This window comes from Pelophylax lessonae (assembly GCF_965119305.1).
Source record: "Pelophylax lessonae genome assembly, chromosome: 4".
Lineage (NCBI taxonomy): Eukaryota > Metazoa > Chordata > Amphibia > Anura > Ranidae > Pelophylax > Pelophylax lessonae.
Window position 1 is genome coordinate 568,150,850 of NC_138771.1, and position 26,273 is coordinate 568,177,122.

General features: G+C 43.9%; 1 protein-coding gene across 8 annotated transcripts in view; it reads left to right on the forward strand.

Moving 5' to 3' along the window:
• Nucleotides 1-26,273, forward strand: part of SORBS3 (sorbin and SH3 domain containing 3) — a 125,752-nt gene that overhangs the window by 85,464 nt on the left and 14,015 nt on the right. For all 8 annotated transcript variants that reach the window (XM_082255777.1, XM_082255775.1, XM_082255781.1 and 5 more), the window contains exons 11-12: nucleotides 7,847-7,961; nucleotides 16,591-16,695. In XM_082255777.1, coding sequence (XP_082111903.1) covers nucleotides 7,847-7,961; nucleotides 16,591-16,695 — 220 coding nt within the window. The remainder of the gene's footprint in view (nucleotides 1-7,846; nucleotides 7,962-16,590; nucleotides 16,696-26,273) is intronic.

The window sequence follows — 26,273 nt, forward strand, 5'->3', positions numbered from 1 at the left end:
TTTTTTTTTTAGGACAAATTGGGCTTTTATTTGGTGGTAAAGAGTAATGAATGTCTCCTGATTTTTATTTTGATTTATTTTTTATTATCAATGGAAAACTAGACAAAAATAGTAAAAAGAAAATCATTTTTTTAATTTAGCTATATATTTCTTGCTACTACCATAACCTTCCACAAAAAACAACCCAAAATAAATTCTCCTGCTCACAACAATCACAGCGATATCACATATGTGTATGTTAGTTATTGTATGTACCCGTAATCCAGCCCAGAAACAATAGTGCGCATTTTGCTTTTTTTTTTTTTTTTATCCTACCTAAAACACACTGATACTAACTGACACTGATGCTAATTTAAAAAATGTTTTTTTTTTATGTTTTTTTAAATCCTGCTTAAAATATACTGACCCTGACCCTGACCATGACACTAACTCAGGCATTGACCTAGATCAAACCTCAATCTAGAACATTTTTTTTTTTTTTTTAATATATTTTTACACACCATGTTTGGTCATTTCTTTCTCGCTGCAAGGAGAGAGATGCAATGTATTTCTCCCCTCAATTCAGAGAGAAAGAAAACGGGGAGGTTGGCTTCACAGTAGCTGATCACTGTGCTAGCCAATCAGAGGTTCTCACAGTGATCGGGTGACCCGGAACCAGCAGTTAGTACAGGACTAGTGGCTCTCGGTGAGACTCCAGCATCTGTGCTGGGAGAAGGCTGTGTGGAGCTTCCAGCACAAAGACAGATACACATATATATGGCCCCATGGAAAAAAGCCCACTCCAGTGAGGCCGCACTTATATGTACTGTTGGCAGGAAAGGATTAAAGTGGTTGTAAAGGCACAAGGTAAAAACCTTCTGTGTGCAGCAGCCCCTCCAGCCCCCCTAATGCTTACCTTAACCCCCCCTTGATCCAGCAATGTCCATGGGAGCCTTGACTCTCCGGGGACTCATACTGCTGATTGGCTTTTGACTCCCGCTGCTGTCAATCACAGCCAGTAAGCCAATCAGGAGACGGAGGGGGTGGGACTTCACCGCAGCTCTGTGTGTGAATAGACCCACTGTAGGCTGCTTGCTGTGGGGGCACCCAGCAGGACGGAGGAGCCAGGAGTGCCGGGCGTGGGACCCGAGAAGCGGAGGATCCGGGCTGCTCTGTGCAAAACCATTGCACAGAGCAGGTAATACCATGTTTGTTTTAAAAAAAAAAAAAAAAACAAACAAGACTTTACAAACACTTTAATGTTGGACTTGGGTTTTCTGAAATTTAGGTGATTGTAAGGACAGAAAGAAAATCTTGTATAGATAGAAGGGAACTTCCTGCCAGTTAGTGAAAGCTTTACATCCTCTGGATGCATTAAGTACTTCCCTCTTTACTCTTTCTCTGTGATTAAATGCCCCTTTCTTAGCTCTCTTTAAAATATTAAGCTCTCTAGTGTGGTCCTTTCTTTCTCTTCTGCTGTCGGTATTGAACTCCCTTTCACTATGTCCCCATTATTCCCCATTATTATTAAGAAGGTTCCCATGTTACAAACAACCATTGGAAATGGTACTGTTTGTACCAAAATGTAAAATGTAACAATGAATTAAAGTGTTTGTTCACCAATGCCAGAAGTCTGCCAAGCAAAATAGGTGAGTTGGAAGCTCTGGTGGGTGAGGAGAACTATGATATTGGTATTACTGAATCTTGGCTTCATTCTTCACATGACTGTGCTATTAATATTCCTGGCTATGCTCTCTTTCTGAAAGACATGGTAAAACGGAGGGGTGGTGGTGTCCATCTCTATATGAGAAGTGATCTCAAAGCGAGTGTGAAAGAGGACCTAGTTGAAGGAGAGTGTAATGAGTCAAAAGCAGTATGGGTGGAAATGTACATGGGTGTGCGTAATACAAAGATTATCATTGGAGTTTGTTGTAGACATCCCAGTATTAAGGAGGAGGTGGAGACTCCGCTCCTGGCACAGATAGAAAGGGTTGCAAGGGCTGGGAAAGTGATGATATTGGGGGATTTTAACTAGTGATCGACCGATATCGGTTTTTCGTTGCCGATACCGATATTTTGGCCATTGCATATCGGTAGTGGCCGATATTGGCCGATATTTTTGTACATTTAAAATTTTGCAAAATAAACACAAATTATGACATAAATCTGTTACTAAACGTGTAAAACTTTATTTATTAACATTTTTAACATTAAGGGCTCGTTCTTCACACCTTAACTGCATGAGAACTGATAGGAAAACTTCAATTGCAGGGACATTAATTTCACATCATTCTGATTGTGCATTAATGCATAATAAACTGCTGCAGTAGTGCACTCACTCACTGCAATAATTTTAAATCACTACTGCAGTGCAGTCAGGGCAAAACTGCTAGAAAAAAGCTAGACAACACAACAGCTACACAGTGGATTTGGCTGGAGTCAGTGGACTACCTCTGCAGTATGGCACTCACTGCAACTACTGCAGTCAGTGCAAAATTGCTAGAAAAAAAGCTAGGCAACACAACAGCTACACAGTGGATTGGACTGGAGTCAGTGGACTACCGCTGCAGTAGGGCACTCACTGCAATAATTTTAAATCACTACTGCAGTATTGATTTAAAATGATTGCAGTAGTGAGTGGCGCACTACTGCAGCAGTAGTCCACTGACTCCAATCCACTGTCTAGCTTTTTTTCTAGCAGTTTTGCACTGACTGCATCCTGCTCTTCCACATCAGAAACCTCTTCTTGACTTTTCTTTTCGTCAGGAGGAACCACCTTCTGTTGAACTTGAATATCTTCTGTCAGCCATTGTTTTGCCTTGGCCAATACATCATCAGAAGAGAGAGGATGGTTCTTGTATTGAGGATCCAAAAGACATGCAAGCACAACATTTTTATTCTCCTCATGCTTCTCAAACTGTTTGGTGAGGCTGTCCCTCATGGCCTGCCTACATGCTTTAATGCCACGTGTGTTGGGTTCTTCATTCTGTTGAAGTAGCATCTTCAGCACTCTCACACATGGGATGACAGAGGACACAGATGAGTCACCTCTAGTGTCACTTCCTCAATGGGAAGGAGCATCTCAATAATGTTGGCTACTATGTCCCACTGATCAGCAGTAGGACAAGAATGTCCTCCAAGTCCAGAATATATAGTGAGAGCTTGCTTCTGCTCCGCATCCTTTGTAACATGTGTAGAGTTGAGTTCCATCCTGTTGGAACAGCCTGTATCAAGTTGTTTTTGGGTAGGCCAAAGTCTTCCTGAATGCACCTCAGTCGCTGCTTGGCAAGAATAGAATGGTGGAAATGGCCTGCACACTTCTTCAGCATGCTAATATTGTCAAGCAATGCTTTCTGGTTTGACAGACCATCATTTACCACAAGTTGGATGGTGTGTGCCATGCACTTTAGCAAGTCTCATACCTTTTAACCATGTTTGCTCTGCTGTCTCGCAGCACAAGCATCACTCTGTCTTTGGTGATTCCACATTCTTCTAGCATGCCTAGAAACATTTCTCTAATGTACTCCCCAGTGTGGGATCCTTGCATCACTTTTGTATTCAACACCAAATGCCTTCTTGTCCATCCGCTGTCAATGAAGTGGCATGTAAGACTCATTAGTGATTCTGTTTGTCCTGACCAGCAGTTAGTCGTGAATGAGAGTGAGTTGCCAGCATTCTCTGGTTGCAGCATAGTCTTTACTTTCTCCACGACCTTTTGGTGAATCTTTCCCAGCATTTCCGTTCGATAAAATTTGTCATTCTTCAGTTTGTACCTTGGCTCAACCATGGACAGCAACCACTTAAATCCAGAGTGGCTGGCTGGCTTGCATGCACCCTTTGGTGGGTGTCTGGCTGGCACCCTGTGGTGGCTGGCTGGCACCCTGTGGTGGGTGGCTGGCTGGTACCATGTGTTGGGTGGGTGGCTGGCTGGCATCCTGTGGTGAGTGGCTGGCTGGCACCCTTTGGTGGGTGGCTGGCTGGCACCCTTTGGTGGCTGGCTTGCTGGCACCCTGTGGTGGCTGGCTGGCACCCTGTGGTGGGTGGGTGGCTGGCACCCTTTGGTGGGTGGCTGACTGGCACCCCTTGGGTGGGTGGCGTGGCACCCTATGGTGGCTGGCTGGCACCCAGAGGTGGGTGGCTGGCTGGCTGGCTAGCAGCCTTGCACCCTTTGCTGGCTGGCTAGCACCCTTTGGTGGCTGGCTGGCACCCTTTGGTGGCTGGCTGGCTGGCACCCTTTGGCTGGCTGGCACCCTTTGGTGGCTGGCTGGCTGGCACCCTTTGGTGACTGGCTGGATGGCACCATGTGTGGTGGGTGGCTGGCAGGTACAGGCCCAGGGCCTGTGGCTGGCTAGCTGGTACAGTCAGGCAGGGCCTGTGGCTGGCTGGCTGGTAGGCCTGTGGGTGTGTTGGACTGGCTGGCTGGCACTGGGTAGCTGTGGGTGGTGGGTGGCCAAAGCGGCTGTGTTACTCAACGTGCACTGTGTCTGTCACTGGTCACTGTACTGTGATTATTAAGAAGTTGAACTAGAAGATCACGCACTGTCCTAACCGACTGTGCACAGCATGCAGAGGCAAGTAAAACACACTGTAACGAGGCTGAGGAAGGCGGCCTACGAAGGCCGCAGAAACTGCCCAGTGCGCGGAGGTGCGTGGCGCAACATACGCGATGACGTCACGGCATTATCGGCAATATTGGTAAATCCAAAGGCCAATTCCGATATATCAGGGAAAGTGCATATTGGCCCCCGATATATCCGTGTTGCTGATAATCGGTCGATCTCTAATTTTAACTACGCAGACACTGACTGGATTGTACTGGCACTGCTGGAACAGTTAAAGGGCAAAAATTTATAAACCTATTACAAGACAATTTTATGGTACAGTTTATTGGAGCCCCGGCTAGAAATGATGCTCTGTTGGACCTGGTAATCTAAAACAATGCAGAACTTAATAATATTATGTTTATTATTATGAGCTTATTCTTAAAATGTTCATATAAAAGAACATCTGGGTAGCAGTGACCATAATATGATTTCATTTAAGGTTAGCTGTAAGTAAAAAACGCATACAGGAAATATAAAAACACTTAACTTTAGGAGAGCAAATTTTCCAAGGATGAGGGCTGCTCTCCAGGACTTAGACTGGGAGGGAATATTGGCATCCATGAACACAGAACAGAAATGTGAATTTTTCAAAAAGACTGTATGCAAACCCACTGCTAAATATACATGGGCAATATGTTTAAAAGGCTAAAAATAAAACCTATGTGGATTACAGCCAAAGTTAAAAAAGTTATATATAATAAGAAAAAAGCTTTTAAAAAATATAAAAATGAAGGAACACTATCATTGTTTAATTGTTGTAAAGAATATAACAGAATATGAAAAAGGAAATCAAGGACGCAAAATGAACAACCGATTGCAAAAGATAGTAGGATAAACTAGGTCTGAGCATGGCCTACATGCTCAGACCTTTACAAAAAAAATATATAGAGTGGGAGACTGGAGACAAAGAGAAGGCAAATTTATTAAATACTTTCTTCAGCTCTGTTTATACAAAGTGATATGATCCAGAAATATTTAGACAGAATAAAGGTGGATAAAGTGCCTGGACCAGATGGCATCCACCCACGCATCCTAAAAGAATTGAGCGATGTAATTTCAAAGCCTTTGTTTCTAATTTTTAGGGACACGTTAAGGACTGGAATAGTACCACTGGATTGGCGTAGGGCCAATGTGGTGCCTATATTTAAAAAGGAATTCAAGTCTTTGCCAAGTAACTATAGACCTGTTAGTTTAACTTCTATAGTCGGGAAGATACTGGAGAGTTTAATAAAAGACCACATAGATGAGTTCTTGCTGGAAAAAAAAATATTTTTGGCAACAGACCGCATGAATTAATGAAAGAAGTTGTCAAACAAACCTGATTTCTTTTTTGAGGAGGCAAGTAAAACCTTGGACAGATGGGTATCTGTGGATGTAGTATACTTGGATTTTGCAAAAGCGTTTGACACAGTTCCCCACACACGGCGTCGGCTAATGTGTAAGGTAATGTCTACAGGCTTTGAAAGATCAGTTTGTAAATGGATAGAAAATTGGCTAAAAGATCGAATTCAGAGAGTAATGGTTAATGATTCTTACTCTGAATGGTCTAAGGTTATCAGTGGTGTACCTCAAGGTTCAGTGCTGGCACCCTTACTTTTTAATATCTTTATAAGTGATATAGGGTCTGGGATTGAAAGTACCATTTCAGTCTTTGCAGATGACACCAAGCTATGCAGTGGAACAACGTCCTTCTAGGATTGGAGACGATTTACAAGCTGACCTCAGTGCACTGTTTCATTGGGCAACTTTGTGGCAAATGAGGTTTAATGTTGATGAATGTAAAGTTATGCACTTGGGGGCTAAGAATATGCATGCATCATACATACTAGGCGGAGCAGAACTAGGGGAATCCATAGCTGAGAAGGATCTGGGTATTCTGGTAGATCATAAGTTTAATAATAGCATGCAATTCCAAGCTGCGGTTTCCAAAGCAAGCAAAGTCCTTTCTTGTATTAACAGAGGCATGGACTTCAGAGAGAGAGAGATAATTTTGCCCCTGTGCGAATCATTAATAAGACCTCTTGTGGAATTTGCAGTTCAGTTTTGGGCACCAGTTCTCAAAAAGGATATCGGGGAACTAGAGAGTGCAGAGAAGTGCACCCAAACTGAAAAGAGGCATGGAGGAGCTCAGCTATGAGGAAAGATTAGAAGAACTGAATTTATTCTCTTTAGAAGTGGAGTTTAAGGGTGAGATATGAGCAACATGTATAAATACATAAGGGGTCCATAAAGTGAACTTGGTGTTGAGTTATTCACTTTAAGGTCAACACAGAGGACAAGGGGGCACTCTTTACGTCTAGAGGAAAACAGATTTTGTCTCCAAATACGGAAAGGTTTCTTCACCGTAAGAGCTGTGAAAATGTGGAATAGATTCCCTCCAGAGGTGGTTCTGGCTAGATCACTAGATTGCTTTAAAAAAGTCCTCGGTTCTTTCCTGGGTGTACATAATATAAATGGGTACTAATATTTATAGGTAAAGTTGATCCAGGGAATATCAGATTGCCTCTTGGGGGATCAGGAAGGAATTTTTTCCCCTGCTGTAAAAAATTGGATCATGCTTTGCTGGGGTTTTCTCACCTTCCTTGTGTAAATGGGATTGTATGGTTGGGTTTTCTTTACTGTTTTTTGTTTTTTTATTGGTTGACCCAGATGGACTAGTGTCTTTTTACAAACCTGACTAAGTATGTAACTATTCCAAACTCTTGTATCATGTCTGTACAGCTTCCCCATTAAGCAGGCCACACAAGTATACATTTTTGTTATCCAGGCTAAACAGCACAGATAGACAAATCTTTTGATATGGTTATGACTGCCATATCACTGGCTGTTAAAATACCCAAACCATGGCTGCATCTAATTAGATGCAGGTGTTGTTCCACCAACAGTCCACCAACCAATCAGTCGAAGGATGTTGGGTGGAGTGGTACTAACAGGACCAGCCACTGACAACATTTTGAATAGTTTTCTAGGAACCAGACAAAATTCAGTCAATGTATGGCCAGTGTCCCTGCTGGACTAGGAAAGATGTTTTTTTCTGGCCTCCTGGGCTTGGAGATCACAGAGAAGATAGTGATTGGACAAGTCAGAAAACACTGATTACTATCGTTTGCTTCAAGAGAATCCAGGTTTGTCTGTATGACCTCTCTTTATTTCATAGAATAACAAGGAACACTAGGATGAGCATTTATATTTGTGCTGCACCCAAAGACACCTTCAGATGGTATGAACCTGAATCTTTTACTGTATTTTATTTTTTTTTACAGAGAAATCTCATTGCAGCGTGGAAGTACAGTCCACATTTTGAAGCAAGTAGACAAAAACTGGCTTCTGGTAGAACAAAAAGGACAGCGAGGCCTGTTCCCGGAGAGCTATGTCAAGGTCTGTTACCACACTTGCTGAAGGCATTACTGATATGATTATTCTGGTCATCATGAATCAAAAGGTTCTAAAATGAAAGTGGCTGTGTTGGCCTTTAGTCAAATTGCAGCTGTCATTGTAAAATTTGGAGTACAGTAAACCCCCCTCCATTGCGGGGGTTACGTTCCGGACCCAGCCGCGAAAAGTGAAATTCCGCGAAATAGAAAAACCCTATTAAAATGCATTGTAGGCATGTTTTTTTACTGTCACTGTACGTGTAAAAGCATTTTAAGGTCTTTTAACACACTTTTAAAACAATAGAAACTAATTTAAACACATAAAAGATACTAAGAGACAGAGCAAGAGCTGTGAAAAACACAAAAATATTTCATTTTTAATGATTTATATAGTAAAATAACATTACAAAAAAAAAACGCGAATTACCGGGACCGCAAAAACGGAACCGCGATGGAGCGGGGGATTACTGTATACTGATACTGAAAGAACAACACAGACACTTTTACTTTTGATGGTCCAGTAATTGAGTGCAAGTTTTTTATCATCTAACCTGCAGTGTTAATTAAAAGATACCGCAAATGAAATGTGTAATGTTCTGTGTCTGTGATATAATTTTTATATAATTATGTCATGTTCTGTGTATATAGATTGTAATATATTTGTATTATTTTAGTGTCCAGTGATCAGGTCATGGTGGCTATTGGAGTATTTTGCAACCATATAGAGTGTATTACAATTGTATTGTGATCTTGCCATCTTTTTTGTTGATAAAATGGAGAATTCTAAAATTATAATCTAGGGGTATTAATATAATGTCCAGTGGTCAGGTTGTGTTGTGGAGTATAGTGTTTTGTGTCCATATAAGAGGTTTTAGAATTTTTTTGCTATAATATTCACTGGTTCGGTCACTGTCAAGACCTGGATCACCTGCTGGTAGCACTGTGGGTCCCTTGGTGGAGGGTTGTAATTCCAGTGTCTATCAGCAGGTGTCTCCCAGCAGCCAGCAGACCCCTGATGCTGGCTGCAGGGAGGGTATTTAGGTCCTTCCCTACGAAGTGCCTCTGCTCCAGGGTTTTGCTTGCTGACAGATACTGCTAGTTGTTATCTTGTTCCTGCTGCAGCCCTTTTCGTTCCACCCTGTATCCTGCTGCCTTGTGCCTGCTCTCCCTTGTTCCTGATCCCAGTTTTGATCCCCCTGTTTATTAGTCAGGTATTCTATCACTTGGTTTTTTGGTTCACTTATATTTTCATTTTTGCTGTGTGCTTGTGTGTGGAAGGATTTTGTTCCACTGTAAATAGATCTCACTTAAAAGCATACACAGTCTGGTCCAATTTTCCTGAGATTTGGCGATCTCTGCTGCTGATTCCTGACAGTCACATTAGGGAGTGTTTTGTGTCCATATAGAATGGAAATGAATTGCATAACAATCTTGTTGTACTCTTTGTTTATAGAATAGAGTATTCTGTAATTGTAAAATAATTGCATTGTGATGATGTCCAGTTGTCAGCTCATGTTGAGGAGCATAGTGATTTGTGTTTCTATATAGAGTTTAATAGAATTGTATTATGATCTTGTCAAAGTTATGTTTAGAGACTCAGGGTTCTGTGGAACCCTAGAGTATCTCCATATCTTGCTAAGGGTTCCTTGAGCAGTAGTAGATTGATCTCCTGCCTGATGGTCCTGAAAAGTTTTGGCACCAACGTCACTCAGCAAAGCCATCGTTATTGGACCAGTGGAACTTCTTTCAAATCTCAAACACCACTGACACCAATGATAACATTCACTATCTGTAAAAGGCCATTCTTACCTTTGTCCACCTCTGTATGGAACTAATAGACTGAGCATCACTATAATGGGCATGCTTTCTACAAACGACCATTGTTAGGGTGCCCTTCTCCTACTGACAACCAATGTGGTTTGGATAATGAACAATGATCTGGGGCGTGGCCTGGCGCGACATGCTGTAGGCAGTGAGTAGCGCAGGCTTTTTCAACCAGGGTGCCCAGGCACCCTGGTGTGCCTTGAGGTTTCTTCAGGGGTGCCTTGGCAGAATGCCTAAAAATTGCCCCAAAATTATATACAAGCCGGTGGGTGGATAAAGCTTTTCTTTTAGTTACCCAAAGCCACAACCTTCAAGCTGCCAACCTCCTAACGACCAATGACATCATCAATTGATAAGGAGGATGTCCATTTCCTACATCCTCCTTGTTTGACCCACCCTTGCCTCTCTCCATCAGCTTTGGGGTCTCATTAGCTAAGTGATGGAGAAAAACTGAGGGAGAAGAGAAACACTGGAATACTAGTCAGTACCAGTTTGCAAAAGTATATTTGCTTTGGAAGAATAAATCACCTTTAAAGTTTGGTGTCCTACATTTATTGATGTTGATGCATGATGTAAAACTATCAGAATTTTTTTTACATTTTAGAATGGGGCGCCTTAAGACTATCCATAATTTTAAAGGGTGCCTTGACTGAAAAAAGGTTGAGAAACACTGGAGTAGCGGGAGCTCAGTCGGCTGAATATCCTCCGCTTCATATCCTGAACCCCCACAGCGGCAAACGACACCCTGTATTGCACCGGGAAACCGCGGGCACCTGCAGGACATGTCTCCGCCAAAAAAACCCTTGGATGCGGCTGAAAAACTTGAAAAGTTCCGCCGCCAGGCCGGCGAGGCCTCCATCCAAGATGGTGCCGCTCCGTGCACAGAATCAGGGGCTGCAGCAGGAGGAGACACGGCGGCAGTGCTTGATGCCATCTCTACATGCCAAGCCACCCTAACCTCCAAAATTGACGAAGTGAAGGTGGACATAACACTCATCCATCAAGATATGAGACAGCTGCGTGAGAGGGTCACGGAGACAGAGCGCAGAATCAGTGATATGGAAGACTCCCTTACAAACACTCCATACTTACTTACAACACTCCATGGACAGGCTGCAGCAGCAGGTTGCACTTATTATGTGGAAACAGGATGACACTGAGAATCGCCTGCGACATTGCAACCTGCGCTTTATTGGTCTCCCTGAGGGCTCTGAGGGCACAGAACCCACCACCTACCTTGAACAGCTCCTGATCCGCACCTATGGTAGGGAGTCTTTCTCCCCCACGTTTGTGGTGGAACGGGCCCATGGGCTGTCCGGCCGCCCGCCCCCAAGAACATTTATCGCAAAATTCCTAAATTTCCGCGACCGAGATGCCATCTTACGGTTGGCGAGAGAGAAGGGAAATATCCCCATGGGCAACAGTAGAGTGCCCATTTTTCAGGATTTTTCGGCTGAGGTCCAGCGGAGGCGCAAGGGCTTCACTGAGGCCAAACGCAGGCTCCGGATGAAACACCTTAAATATGCTATGATGTACCCTGTCATACTGCGCGTAGGAGAGGACCGTGTACATTTCTTTGATGATCCTGAAGCGTTGATTGCCTGGTTGGAGCATCTTGAGGCCTGTGACTGACCTGCCTTTGGCGACCCTCGTTGCTGTTGCGACTGCTGCTGCAATTCCAGATGAGTACTGTGTCCTGACGACCTTGCTGTTTCTCCATCCGGTCAGTGCCTTCCCCCTCTCCTGCTGCCCCCTCCGCACTGCACTGCTCTTCCCCTTTCCCTAGTCCACCATTATCCTGCTGACATGTTGATGGAACTGTACACTGTTGGACCACAAACTTTTTTTTTCTTCATCCTACGGCCCCCTCCCTTTTACTTTTTTGCTTTTCTCTTCCCATCCCACATACTCCTGACCTGCTGTGGGGACACGCCTAAGCTGGACCCGACGGAGGTACTAGGCCCAGCCGCGCTCCTTCTCTGAGCCAGCGATGTGTTTCACTCATGACATGTCGCCCAGCGATTTATCGCCCCCGACACCTGCTTGGGTCAGGTGTATGGTCCCTGTGATGTTTTTGTTCCCCCTTTTTTCTCTTTCTTCACTCCTGGATTTTTTCCACCTGTTTTTGGCTTAGGACCTGCCGTGCTAACCCCCCTACTTTTTTCAAGCCCTATTGGGCTACTGTATAAATTTATACTACGGCCCTTTCCCCCTCCCTTTCAGTTTTGGACCACAGGGACTGTTTTTCAGGGTTTTTGGGGAACCTATGCCTGCACAAGTTGGGGATGGTGCAGGGCGGGGTGGGGGATGTTGTTTTTGGGACTGTGCATAATTTTTTTTGTTTTCTTAATGCAACTGATATATTTGGTACTGCTGCTATATGTTTTGCCTTTATGGGTCATGGTACTATGTTGAGTGTTTGGCACCTCTGCTCCTGTGTTTGTGATCTAACGTGTTGGGCTGCGACCCGAGAGTCCTATGTTCCCCGTGTTTTATTTGACTCCCTATTCTCAATGGTGGCTTTAAAGTTTATGATTTGGAATGCCCGTGGCCTCCGGGACTGGGTTAAACGCTCTGCTGCCTTTGCCAACCTTAAAAAAACAACGAGCGGATGTACTTGTCCTGGTTGAAACCCACCTTGATGGCCGCTTACACCTTGCGCTCAAGCGCCCCTGGATTGGCTGGGTGTATCATTCCACGTATACCTCCCATTCCAGGGGAGTAGCGATATTGGTGGCCAAATCTGTTCACTTTCGCCTCCTGGACTCTCGGGTCGGTTTATATTTCTGCATGTGTTGCTGAGGGATTATCCTACATGTCTCACAATCCGGCGGTTCCGGCCGTCTGGTTGGGAGACTTCAGTAATGTACTGAATCCTAGTTTGGATAGATTACAGACTGGCCCTTGGGTGTCGGAGCCACCCTCTTCCACCAGGTTTGCCCACCTGCTGGACAGTGTAGGCCTGGTGGACACGTGGCGTCCCCTTTACCCGCAACAGCGGGTTTATTTCTGCTTTTCATCTACACACCACTCCATGTCCCAAATAGATCTAATCCTATTATCTGGGATTCTGCTCCCTAGATTGAAAGCCGCTGGCTTCTCCCCTAAATCCTTATCGGACCGCAGCCCCTACTGGGTGACGATTTGTGTCCAATACGATAGACCGCCCCCAGCGTGGCGCCTTCGTCCGATTTCTTTGTCTCTGCTGCCTGAGGACTTGTCCCTGGAGGTACACTGGGGACAATTCTTTCAGGACAATGAGGGCACCGCATCCCCCCTGGCAGTCTGGGAAGCTTACAAACTCCATGTTTGATCCCGTCTGCAATCCCAAATCAAGCGGTATAAAGCGAGCTTGGCGAAGACATACCATCGGGCGGTGGCTGAACTACAGTCAGCCGAGACAGAATTTCTGGGCGACCCCTCTCCTTCTAATTCCTCACGTCTTCGGGTTGTTGACGAGGGAGGTCGCTCAGATTGAGCATGAACAGGCCAAATCCCGGCTGTTCTTTCAAAAACAGAATTGGGAGAGCGGGCTGGGAAATTGTTGGCATGCTTGGTCCACTGCGAGGATAGACCCTCAGTTGTTATTACCCATCTGACTGAGACTGGAGACACTGTGACTGACCCTCTGGTGGTGACAGAACGGTTCCGCACATTCTTCCGTAACCTTTATACGTCCCAGGCGCCCCCAGACCTTACTGACATGCACACACTGTTGGACAGGGTGGAGTTCCCCAGACTTACGGAGGAACAGACGGCACTCTTAGAGGCGCCGCTCACGGAGGAGGAGATTACGGAGGCCGTGTCCAGATTTCCTAGGTCCAAGTCCCCGGGTACCGATGGACTCCCAATTGAATTTTATGCCCACCACTCTGAGACTCTCATGCCCAGGCTGCTGACACTATTTAACACCATCTTTGAGGAATCTATGTTGCCTGCTTCAATGCGAGAGGCTTTGATTGTGCTGATCCCTAAACCGGGTAAAGACCCCCACCTCCCGTAATCCTATCGTCCTATTTCCCTTTTACAAGTCAACGTCAAAATCTTAGCTAAAGTCCTCTCTATCTGCCTTAATCAAGTAATACTCTCCCTAATACATGAAGACCAGTCAGGCTTCATGCCGGGGAAAAATACCTTGTTTAACCTCTGCAGATTATTTATGAATCTTCAGGCTCGGCATGCGAACCCTGGTAACAGAGTGGTGGTGACGCTGGGCACGGCCAAGGCGTTTGACTCCGTTGAGTGGCCTTTCCTCTGGGAGTGCCTGGGTCGATTTGGGTTTGGGCCTCACTTTATAAAGTGGGTCAAATTGTTGTACAGTGCTCCGGTGGCCAGGGTTCTGGCCAATGGTAGGACCTCTGCGGAGATTCCCCTTTACCAGGGGGACGAGACAGGGTTGCCCTCTCTCCCCCTTGCTCTATGCTCTGGTGGCTGAACCTCTGGCCATAGCCATCTGGAGTGATCCTGATATTCATGGACTGTGTCTGGGCCCCTTGACTGAAAAAATCAGCATGTATGCGGATGACACCCTTCTGTATCTTGAAGACCCTGACGGATCGTTGTCCACGGCTTTATCCCTTATAAAACAGTTTGGCTTGTTTTCGGGTCTTCAAATTAACTGGGATAAGTCCCAGATTCTCCCCATAGATCACCCCCTCCCCTCTCATCCCCTGTCCGTTTTAACTCTGCAACGGGTGCCTCGGATTAAATATCTGGGAGTCTTAGCTACCTCCAACCCCCGTGATTATATATCGGACAATATCCAACCCCTATACGCATTAATTAAATCTAAAACTCAGATTTGGGCTAGGCTTCCATTGGGTGTCATGGGCAGGGTCAACCTTATTAAAATGGTCGTCCTCCCCAAAATATTGTACATCCTTTGGCATTCCACGATTTACCTTCCCTTGCGGATCTTTAAACAGATGGAATCCTTGCTCAAGGCGTTTGTCTGGGGACAGAGCAGGCACAAACTCTCCTGGCCTAAACTCAAAAATCCTTCTAATCTAGGGGGGGGGGGGGGTGGCATTACCAGACTTCAACCTTTATTATCTAGCCGCTCAGTTGTCGCAATTATTCCATCTGGATAAAACCGACAGGTTGTGCTTTCTTCTGCTACTGTGCCCTGAGTGGTCCCACCCTTCCCACAGGGGAGTGAGAGGCAACAAAGAAAAGGCAGGAGAATATTTTACCTCTTGCATATCATACGGGGGGCAGCTCTGGGCGCATTTGTGGAACTGAGTTCAACTCACTCCCTACCGCCCCACATGCTGCTTCGGTATTATCAGGTCAGGCATGCTTTCCGAGCTCAGTTTCAGCCTGCACTTCCTCCTGTGGAGTCCATTTCTATCCTTGAGGTTATCAAGTGCACGGACCCAAAACACCTTATCTCTATTCTCTACGCTGAATTGCATACACCCTCCTCTACTGTTCTTGCTTACGCTGTTAAAACCGCCTGGGTGAATGATGTGGGGGACATGGACGACGAAGACTGGGATGACGCTCTTGAGACGCGTAGAAGGGTGACCCCCAAGCTCTCTGACCATCTTACACAGTTGTTCATACTACACAGGACATACCTGTCTCCACTGGGCTTGTTGAGATACCGACCAGAGGTCTCCCCGGACTGCCCTATGTGCCACATGACCGTAGGCACCTTTTACCACCTGCTCTGGAGCTGCCCCATTGTCCAAGGTTACTGGAAACAAGTGGTTGCCTTTCTCCATGACAAGATGGGATCCCCCGTGCAGCTTGACCCTAGTGTCTCCTGGGGAGACATGGACAAATCCCTTACCACCTTTTTGCAAACCACACAGTTCCTAGCTAAAAAACTGATTGCTAGGAGATGGATGAGGGAACGCTCTCCTAAGCTAAGTGAATGGTTGGCAGAGGTTAATAGTATCTTACCATTCCACAGGCTTATGTATAAGCACAGGGGAAATCCCACTAAATTTAATAAAATCTGGGATCGCTGGCTGCAGAGATCTGACACTTGCAGTTAATATCTGTCATGAGTCTTTTTTGAGCTTCCATGGCTGCCCCTTTGCACTATTTGAGATGTTCACATGTACTGTATTGTCGATAGTATTGAATGTACACGTTGCTTCTTGCCAGAATTTTTGTGTATGCACAGTCCTTGAAATTGTTGTTGTTATGCTCAAGTTTTTTTTTTTTCTCAAAAAACTCACTGTTTTTCAAAAAAAAAAAAAAAAAAAACAATGATCTGCAGATATAATAATTTTTAATATTGGTTCCCTGAGACCTGAACACTTTTTCAAGCGTTTCTTCAAAGTAGAAGAAAGAGTTGAAAAGGGTGGATTACAGCATTCTTTTTGTTACGGTATATATTGTATTGCTATAATGTGCTCTGGTTAGGTAACATTGACTAGTACATTATTTTGTGCCCATACTGCATGTTACTAGAATTTGTTATGAGTTTATTATATTCTGTATTTATAGAATAGAGTTTTCTAGAATTGTAATATAATTGTGTCACACACCTAACCCCTAAACCCTAATGCCAAACCCCTAAGCCCCTATAATGGCATGTCATCACTCAGGTGGGCTTAGGGCAGCCCAACTAGTACTTAAAGCCCTAATCGGGTTATGTTTAGAGGTGCTGCAGATTCCCTGACACACCTTAAGACATTGCAATATATTTGTTTTCTGCGTGTATGTACAGAGTGCTACATGCAATTTATTAGCCAGTTTTCTATAGCTTATTGTCTTTATATTCTATACCTAAACAATCAGCTAAGTGTGATCCTTATAGTATTAAGGCATCAGCCATTATATTCTTGTTCCTGCAGGTTATCTCCCCTGATCAGCATGATGGAGCGGACACTCCCCAGCTCTCAGCGATTGCTCTGTATGACTTCAAGGCTGACTCTGACGTAGAGCTACCACTACGTAAAGTAAGGGAATGGCAATGTTATTACACCTGGGTTAATATATTTCTCAGTCTCTCTCTCTGCAAACAAATAAAATCCCTAGCAACGACATTTTTCAAATGGCTATTTTGAAAATACTGTAAAATCTTCACAGTCAACCTGCCAAATATGATCTGTGTGCTGCATTTTCTTCCATTTATAGAATTATTTATTTTGATTGTCATTTTGGTGAATACACCTCCAAGTGAATCAACTTTTGCAATCGTCGCATAGTAGCACAGAATTATTTTTGTATTTTAATGAGAAGCATTCAAGTTTAGTACATGAAAGAGAACCAGAGTATGACCAAATTTAATTCAAGTTTTTTATGCTATTTATGGTGGGCAAAGTTTCAAAGGAACTACACTCAAAGCGGTCTTCAGAGCAGTTTCACACATTTCGATGGTACTAGAAATGTGCTGGCTATGGTCTGCTGCTTTTTGTTGGGGTGACTTTATTCAAATTAGTTGAAGCAAAAAAAGGAGATGACCGCACTCCGATGTAAATCAAAAATTGGAGTAAAATTTATTCCACATCAAACAAATAGGCAAACTGGAACAACACACTGTGGATGCAGGACACAAAGGCAGACACGTTTCACGACTTAGGGATGTCGCTTACTCATTGCCAGCTCCATGACTTTATTCAAATTAGTGTCAGGGGCTTACTCAGACATACACCATTTCATTATGATTGCTCTTGAACTTGACCTGGCTGATGTGTTTTATTAACCACTGCTATAATATCCCAATAACGAGCTCCTTTACCTTTGAAATTATTAGATTTGCTGGCTGTTAAAATAGAACTACAGACAAAGCTTTTTTCATCTTGGACAGAGTAAGAAAGGGTTATAACCCCTGTCAGTTTATTTTTGCAATCTGTGGCCCATTGTGGAGATTTACCTTCACTTCCCTGTCATTAGCCATATCAGAAAACCCCTGTAAATTAAGGGAATCTCTTGGGGACCTCCCAGGTCACCAGAATGAGTGTCCCCATTGGAAGATTTCCCCTCTATTACTTTTCTGGGGACAACCCAAAATGTGGGATTTTATTTTACTAATAGAAAGGGTGAATCTCTCTAATGGGGGCACAGACAGCAATAAAAATCAGACAGGTGTTCTGATCCCTCTCCACTCTATCCAAAACTAAAAAAAGTTTTGCCTTAAATTATACTTTAGGGACAGAGACCCGATTCTTATATGGTCCGTCCTGTTAGGAATGTCTTCTTGCCCCCTATGTCTACTCAGCCCTTTTATGATATGGCTCCATGCGTTTGGACAAATCCACGAATGTGCTATTGTGTTTCTGCTCTGTCCTAAAGAAGCAACTTTAATCCGTGAAACACATTGAAAAGTGAAAGAACTCTTTGCCATGGGCCTTAATACATATATATATATATATATATATATATATATATATATATATATATATATATATATATATATATATATATATAGTATACATCAACACATTTTTTAAAGTGATACTAAAGTCTCATTTTTTTTTCTATTAAAATAACAAACATGTTATACTTACAGTATCTCACAAAAGTGAGTACATCCTTCACATTTTTGTAAATATTTTATTCTATCTTTTCATGCGACAACACAGAAGAAATGACACTTTGCTACAATGTAGTGAGTGTACAGCTTGTATAACAGTTTAAATTTGCTGTCCCCCCAAAATAATTCAACACACAGCCATTAAGAACTCTACTCTATGGGCCCTTTGATCTGACCTGCCCAGATAGAAGGGGATGGATCCTCTTCTGTTTTTCATAAGTGGATCGGATTGAAGATAGGCAGGTGATAACGGATACAAGTCAGTTTACATCTGCTGCTCTATAGAGGTGAATGGAGGGTCCGTTTGGATCCACCTGTACAACGGACAGGCAGACCTGATTGGACCGATTCTGTGAATGAGGCCTAAGGCTGCTTTCACACGGATGCACTGCGATTGACCTACACCTCAACTGACCTCAATCTTCACTTTTTCCTCAGGACTCTTGCAGGTATCGCTGGCTGCTGCTGTCCCCCAGGCGGGTTTAGCTGGTGGCTGCTGCTGGCTGTCCTCCAGGGCTGGTACTGCCGGGCTGGGTACTGTTGGTGGATACTGCTGGGTGGTACTGCTGGTGAGTACTGCTGGCTGGTACTGCTGGTAAGTACTGCTGGCTGTCCTCCAGGGCTGGTACTGCTGGCGAGTACTGCTGGTGGGCACTGCTGGCTGGTACTGCTGGCTGGTACTGCTGGTGGGTACTGCTGACTGGTACTGCTGACTGGTACTGCTGACTGGTACTGCTGACTGGTACTGCTGACTGGTACTGCTGGCAGGTACTGCTGGCTGGTACTGCTATTGGGTACTGATGGCTGGTACTGCTGGTGGTTACTGCTGGCGGGTACTACTGGCGGTTACTGCTGGCGGGTAGTGCTGACTGGTACTGCTTGCAGTTACTAATGGTGGGTAGTGCTGGCTGGTACTGCTGGCGGGTACTACTGACTGGTACTACTGGTGGGTAGTGCTGGCTGGTTCCCGACCCACCCTCAATCTTTGAGCATTAGTGTAAATCTGTGACAGGAGAGAGCAGAGCCGATGCTTCCTGTATCGCTCCTGTCATCGGTGACAGGAGGAGCCTGCGCAATACAGTAAGCATCAGCTTCGTTTCCTCTAGTGCCGGCTCTTCACACACACGCATACAAAGGCCAGACCTGCATGACGCGGCTGCCAACGGGAAAGGCGTTCCTGCTGTGGAAAAAGTACAGGAACGCCGTCCCATGCGTTCCTTTAGGACTGGAGCCCTGGATACAATCAATTAAAAAGCCAAAATGACCAATCTTACTCCAAAGGCAGGGGACCTTCCTCAGGAAAGCTGGCAATGGTAATAGACAGGACATGAAAAGTCCCCCTCTGCTAAAAAAAACACTTGACATTTTTGTCATTAAAGTTACGCTTTTGTTTTAAAGTCAACTGGGTAATACATTCCAAAGTATCTGGAAACAGGGTGAAGTATCCTAATCTGATATACTTAGAGCAGGCTTACCTGTAAGTAAAAGTGACAAAGCAGAGTTTACTACCACTTTAAGTAACTGAAGGATAAATATACTTATCTGAGGAGAGCATGAAATTGAAGCAAATTTTGTTGCCATGGATACATAAACATAAAAAAATACCAGGGGTTTATCACTAGGAGGATGACAGCCAAAACATGACACACCAACTCAGCCTTGATGGAACATTCCAGAAATGTAGGTAGAAGAATGGACAATGAGGAGGAGAGGTGCTGAAAGTGCTGATCGCCGGGGGAGTGCGATTCTGAGGGAGTGACAAGGCTGGTGTAGGAAAATGCTAAAATAACTAAATGTTTGATTAAAAAAAATCTGTCACAGACAGGCAGCTAAGGACCATGATAATGAAACATAATGTTGCTTCTTTTTGTTAATATATTACTTACAAGATAGAAAATGAATGTTGATTTACAAAATTTTTTCTACACACACTTTGCATTCTATATGCACAACCCAGCAGCAGTGTTTTTTGTCCGTTTGTTTCTTTTTTATTGTATAATGACCACAGTATTCAACTAATTGTGTTTGGTTGTATGGTCAATATAGGCAGTAATGTTGATGGTGTGTTGCTGTCAGAGAGGTACAGGGTCACTGACTAGATCTTATCTGATGGCCTGTGTCAGTTTCAATGCTGTGATGTGAATGCTGAGTGTGGACTTAGCACTTCTGTGCTGATACTTTATTATCTTATCGAAATCCTATTTACCATAAGGGGGTGAACATTGGACTTACTTTATATATGATAATGTATGCTAATGCTTTCTGCTTTGGGGCACTGTGCAGTCAGTTCCAGAAGGACGTCCATGAAAATTAAAATGTTTCGTTTACATCATATTGTGTGCATTGTATAACTCCACTGATTGTTTGACTGCGTTATCTGGAAAATGGTAGTGGCCTTAGAGTAGGTTACCAACTAGACCAGTGGTCTCCAAACTGTGGCCCTTTGCTTGCCTTTATCAGGCCCTTGGGACACTATTCCTCCCACTGATACAAGGCATACTTCCCATCACTGACCCCAATAGGGTACTATTTGTACCACTGACCCCAACTATAGGACGCTATTCTTCTCACGGACACCAATTGCAGGGTCCTATTCTTCTCACTGACATCTATGATGGGGCTCTATTCCTTCCCCTAATACCAACAATGGGGCACTATTGCTCCCAAAGACACCAATGATGGGGTACTATTTCTTTAGCTAATACCAACAATGGGGTTATATTACTCCCACTGATATTAATTAAGGGGCATTCTTTACTGCCGTTGATACCAGAGCATTTTCTTTGCCCACTGCCCCCTTCAAACTCTTAAGGACAGTAAATTAGCCCTTTGCTCAGAAAGTTCGGAGACCACTGAACTAGACTAAAGTCTATGATTAGAGCCAAGCAACTGTTCATCAAGGTCCATAAAGGCATGGTTTAGTGATTTTGGGGTGGAGGAACTTGACTGGGTTGAGTCCTGACCTCAACCCCATAGAACCCCTCTGGGATGAATTAGAGCTGAGACTTCAAGGCAAGCCTTCTCGTCCACATCAGTGCCTGAACTCACAATTGCCCTTCGGAAAGAATGGTCAAACATTCCCATAGGCACTCCTAAACCTTGTGGACAGCCTTCTCAGAAGAGTTGAAGCTGGTATAGCTGCAAAGGATGGGCCAATTCAATATTGAACCCTAGGGACTAAGATTGGGTTGCCATTAAAGTAGATGTGCATGTAAAGGCTGGCAATATAGTGTGTGTGTGTGTAAATATATATATACAACCCAACTCCAAAAAAGTTGGGACACTACAAATTGTGAGTAAAAAGGGAATGGACTCCTTTACAAATCTCATAAACTTATATTTTATTCACAATATAATATAGATAACGTATCAAATGTTGAAAGTGAGACATTTTGAAATGCCATGCCAAATATTGGCTCATTTTGGATTTCATGAGAGCTACACATTCCAAAAAAGTTTAATGGAAAAGTTAAATATACATATAAGGAACAGCTGGAGGACCAATATGCAACTTATTAGGTCAATTGGCAACATGATTGGGTATAAAAAGAGCCTCTCAGAGTGGCAGTGTCTCTCAGAAGTCAAGATGGGCAGAGGATCACCAATTCCCCCAATGCTGCGGCGAAAAATAGTGGAGCAATATCAGAATGGAGTTTCTCAGAGAAAAATTGCAAAGAGTTTGAAGTTATCATTTTCTACAGTGCATAATATCATCTAAAGATTGAGAATCTGGAACAATCTGTGTGTAAGGGTCAAAGCTGGAAAACCATACTGGATGCCCGTGATTTTCGGGCCCTTAGACGGCACTGCATCACATACAGGAATGCTACTGTAAAGGAAATCACAACATGGGCTCAGGAATACTCCCGGAAATCATTGTCGGTGAACACAATCTACTGTGCCATTCGCCGTTGCCGGCTAAAACTCTATAGGCCAAAAAATAAGCCATATCTAAACATGATCCAGAAGCGAAGTCGTTTTCTCTGGGCCAAGGCTCATTTAAAATGGACTGTGGCAAAGTGGAAAACTGTTATGTGGTCAGACACATCAAAATTTGAAGTTCTTTTTGGAAAACTGGGACGTCATGTCAACCGGACTAAAGAGGACAAGGACAACCCAAGTTGTTATCAGAGCTCAGTTCAGAAGCCTGCATCTCTGAAGGTATGGGGTTGCATAAGTGCATGTGGCATGGGCAGCTTACACATTTGGAAAGGCACCATCAATGCTGAAAGGTATATCCAAGTTCTAGAACAACATATGCTCCCATCTAGATGTCTCTTTCAGGGAAGACCTTGCATTTTCCAACATGACAATACCAGACCACGTACTGCATCAATTACAATATCATGGCTGCATAGAAGAAGGATCCAGGTACTGAAATGGCCAGCCTGCAGTCCAGATCTTTCACCCATAGAAAACATTTGGCGCATCATAAAGCGGAAGACCGAAGACAGTTGAAAAACTAGAAGCCTGTATTAGACAAGAATGGGACAACATTCCTCTTCCTAAACTTGAGCAACTTGTCTTCTCAGTCCCCAGACATTTGCAGACTGTTATAAAAAGAAGAGGGGATGCCACACAGTGGTAAACATGGCCTTGTCCCAATTTTTTTGAGATGTGTTGATGCCATGAAATTTAAAATCAACTTATTTTTTCGATTAAAATGATACATTTTCTCAGTTTAAACATTTGATATGTCATCTATGTTGCAGCACCAAACCACTTTAACAATTAGAGTTTATTTTTCCTCCTAAATTTGATTGTCTATCCACCAATGCACATGTGGGAGTGGTCGCCCCAGAGGTGCTCTTAGTAACACTTGGGTGTGGGACCCCAATGTGTGAACCGACACATGGTCACAGATTCCAAACACTTTTTTCTGCACTGCGCCTTTTTAGGGCCTGGCATTTTGGCTAAGTCCAGGGGCAATTTTTGTCTACCAGGCCTCAGGGTCTAGGCCAATGCACATTCGTAACAGCCACTTTTTTTATTAACTATTTATTTTTCTCCCACGTTTGTCACTCCTTCACTTTTGTGTGTCTTTTCTCATGGATGAAGGGTTTGAGTCCTCGGGCTTACCCTGACGTCTAGGGAGAGGATGTGTGGCCCTCAGGTTCCTTCCTCCCCTGCCTCTGGGGGGTCTCTCTTCGGGAGAGCCCTTCGACCTAGTATTCGGGTGCGGTTTCGGCTGCCCAGAAGAACGGGGTCTGCCAGGCCTTCTGGCTCGGCAGACAATTGGAAAACCTTTGTCCCTGTGAGGAGCTTTGCCCCTCGGGGGATCAGGGTAAAAGTCCTACCCCTTGGGGGGATGGACTAAAGCACATGCTTAAGTGCACTTTTTAGGCACGTTTTTGTTCACTTACCGGGTTTTTTCGTTGAGGTTTTTTTGCACCACCGCGGATTAAAAAAAAAACACAATTCAAAAGCGTGTGGACTTTTTAAATTCAGTTAAATTGTGGGGAGTGGTTAGGTGGACTAGGTGCATCCACCCAGGGGTTAGTAAATAAAATTTGTAGGAAAGGGTATTATCATTCGCTTTTGAAAGGAGCAGCATGGTCTCCTATTACAGCTATGTAGACATCCTAGGATGCACTCCTGGGTATAAACCTATGGAGCCTGCTTTTGAATAAATATATAAAAATTGGACTGTATAATAACCATTTACTCGAATATTGGTGAATTTGGTGTTCAGTCACTGTAATCATCACCATATGTGTTTGTTATGGTTAGCTATGACTCAAAAACATAATACTAAAGTACAAACATACATTACATAACTGAATGTTTATTAAAGTTCTATGGCTTTCCAAGTACAATGACACAATGCAGGCTACACACTCTGATTGAACTGAAAGGGGAATATAACAGAAGAATACTTTGTACTGACCTCTGTTTGCACAGTGAATTATGTGTTGTATGTGCGGAACTGTCTGCAGTGTAACATTGGTCAATGAATCAATATAGTCCATGCCAGAGTGGTTTTCAATGAGCCATTACAATTTTGACATTTTAGTTTCATAAATAATACTCCCATTCTCTAGTTTGACGCACACTGTACAAGAAGTGGCTAAATGAATAAAATTAGGACGTAAAGATACAGTAATCACATCTACTCTGTCCTTCTAAATCGGGCACAATGTACGTATGTCCTAGTAGGGTCACATGGTCATATTAGGTCAGTGTCATTAAAGAAGGTCTGAAATTGCATCTTCCAGTTTCTGAGAAGTGAGAAGCATTGCTTGAAGGTCCCTATAAGGAAGATTCTATCTTTCTAACTGTCCTGATCACCAGGGTTAAAGCGGAGTTCCGGCCCCAAAATCAAAACAAGCCATCCGCTTGCTTCTAGGTCACCTGAAACAGAAATGGATAATTAAGATTTTTTTTTTTTTTTACTTACCTTGTAATTGCAGAAAAATATACTCCCCTTTCTTCCACTTCCTCCCTCGGCGGCCGCGGCCCGTGCTGTCACTTTCTGGCTTGCAATGATTCCTGGTAGCTGAACGTCATCGCTCCCAGGAAGCAATGCGCCTGCAGGTGCATCATACCTTGCTAAACCGCTTCTGGGCATGCCCAGAAGCTGTGCAGGGATGACGCTGCAGCCCCGGAAGTGACGGGGGGGGGGGGGGCGTTACAGTGCATCGTGGGACCGATGAGGACGGAAGAGGACGCAGAAGAGGATCGCGCTGGCTTCAGCTGCCCATACCTGAGATGGCCACGCTGGAGAAGACATTTTCAAGGTAAGTATTTCTTCTTGCAGGTAAGTGCGAACCGGGACAGATCAGAGGCTATCCATTGTGGAATGTACTAGCCCTGACTGTCCCGGGGGTATTTTCATTGAAATTTTGTTTTGGTGGCCGGAACACCGCTTTAAGCCTAGTACATATAGGCAGAAAATCAGACGAAAAAAATACCACTTTTGAAGTGATCGTACGATAATCTGATCGTTAGTACCTAGCTTTTGAGAGCCGATCATGACAGTTCGTCCGAAATTATCCAAAGGGACAAACGTGTAAATTTTTCTCATAGGATACCAGATCGTATGATTTTCTTTTAACCACTTGCTGACTGTCGGCAGTACATATACTGCAGCAGGTCGGCTCTGTCCCGCAAAATGATGTACCTGTACGTTGTTTTAGGGGACTGCTAATGGGAGCGTGCGCCGATTGGCTACAGGGGAAACCAATCAGTGGGTCTAGCAGCCGCTATGTCCGCCGGGCACCCGCAATCGCTCCCTGTGGACACAGAATGGCGGTCTGCCATTGTAAACGCGGCAGATCGCTGTTCTGTCAGTAATGAACACAGGGATCCTGTGTTCCTCCTATTTAGGAACACAGGTCTCTGTGTTCATTCAGCAAGTCTATCCCCCACACAATTAGAAAGCACCCCTTAGGTACACATTTAACCCTTTGATCGCCCCTGGTGTTACCCCCTTCCCTGCCAGTGTCAGTACAGTAACAGGGCATAGTTTTAGCACTGATTACTGTAGTAATGTCACTGGTCCCCCCAAAAATGTCCGTTAGGTGTCCGAACTGTCTGCCGCAATGTCGCAGTCCCGCTAAAAATCGCTGATCGCCGCCATTCAAAAAAATGACATAAATCTTTCCTCTAGTTTGTAGACGCAATAACTTTTGTGCAAACCAATCAATATACACTTATTGGGATCTTTTACCAAAAATATGTAGCAGAATACAAATTGGCCTAAAATGATTAAAAAAAAAAATGATTTTTTTTTTTTTTTTTTTATTGGGAATGTTTTATAGCAGGAAGTAAAAAATATTGTTTTTTTTTTCAGAATTGTCACACTTTTTTTGTTTATAGCACAAAAAATAAAAAATGTAGAGGGGATCAAATACCACCAAAAGAAAGCTGTATTTAAGGGAAAAAAAGGACATCAATTATATTTGGGTACAGCATCGATTGACCGCACAATTCTCAGTAAAGCAGTGGCGTATTGCAAACAATGGCCTGGTCATTAAGGGGGTAAAACCTTCCGGTCCAGAA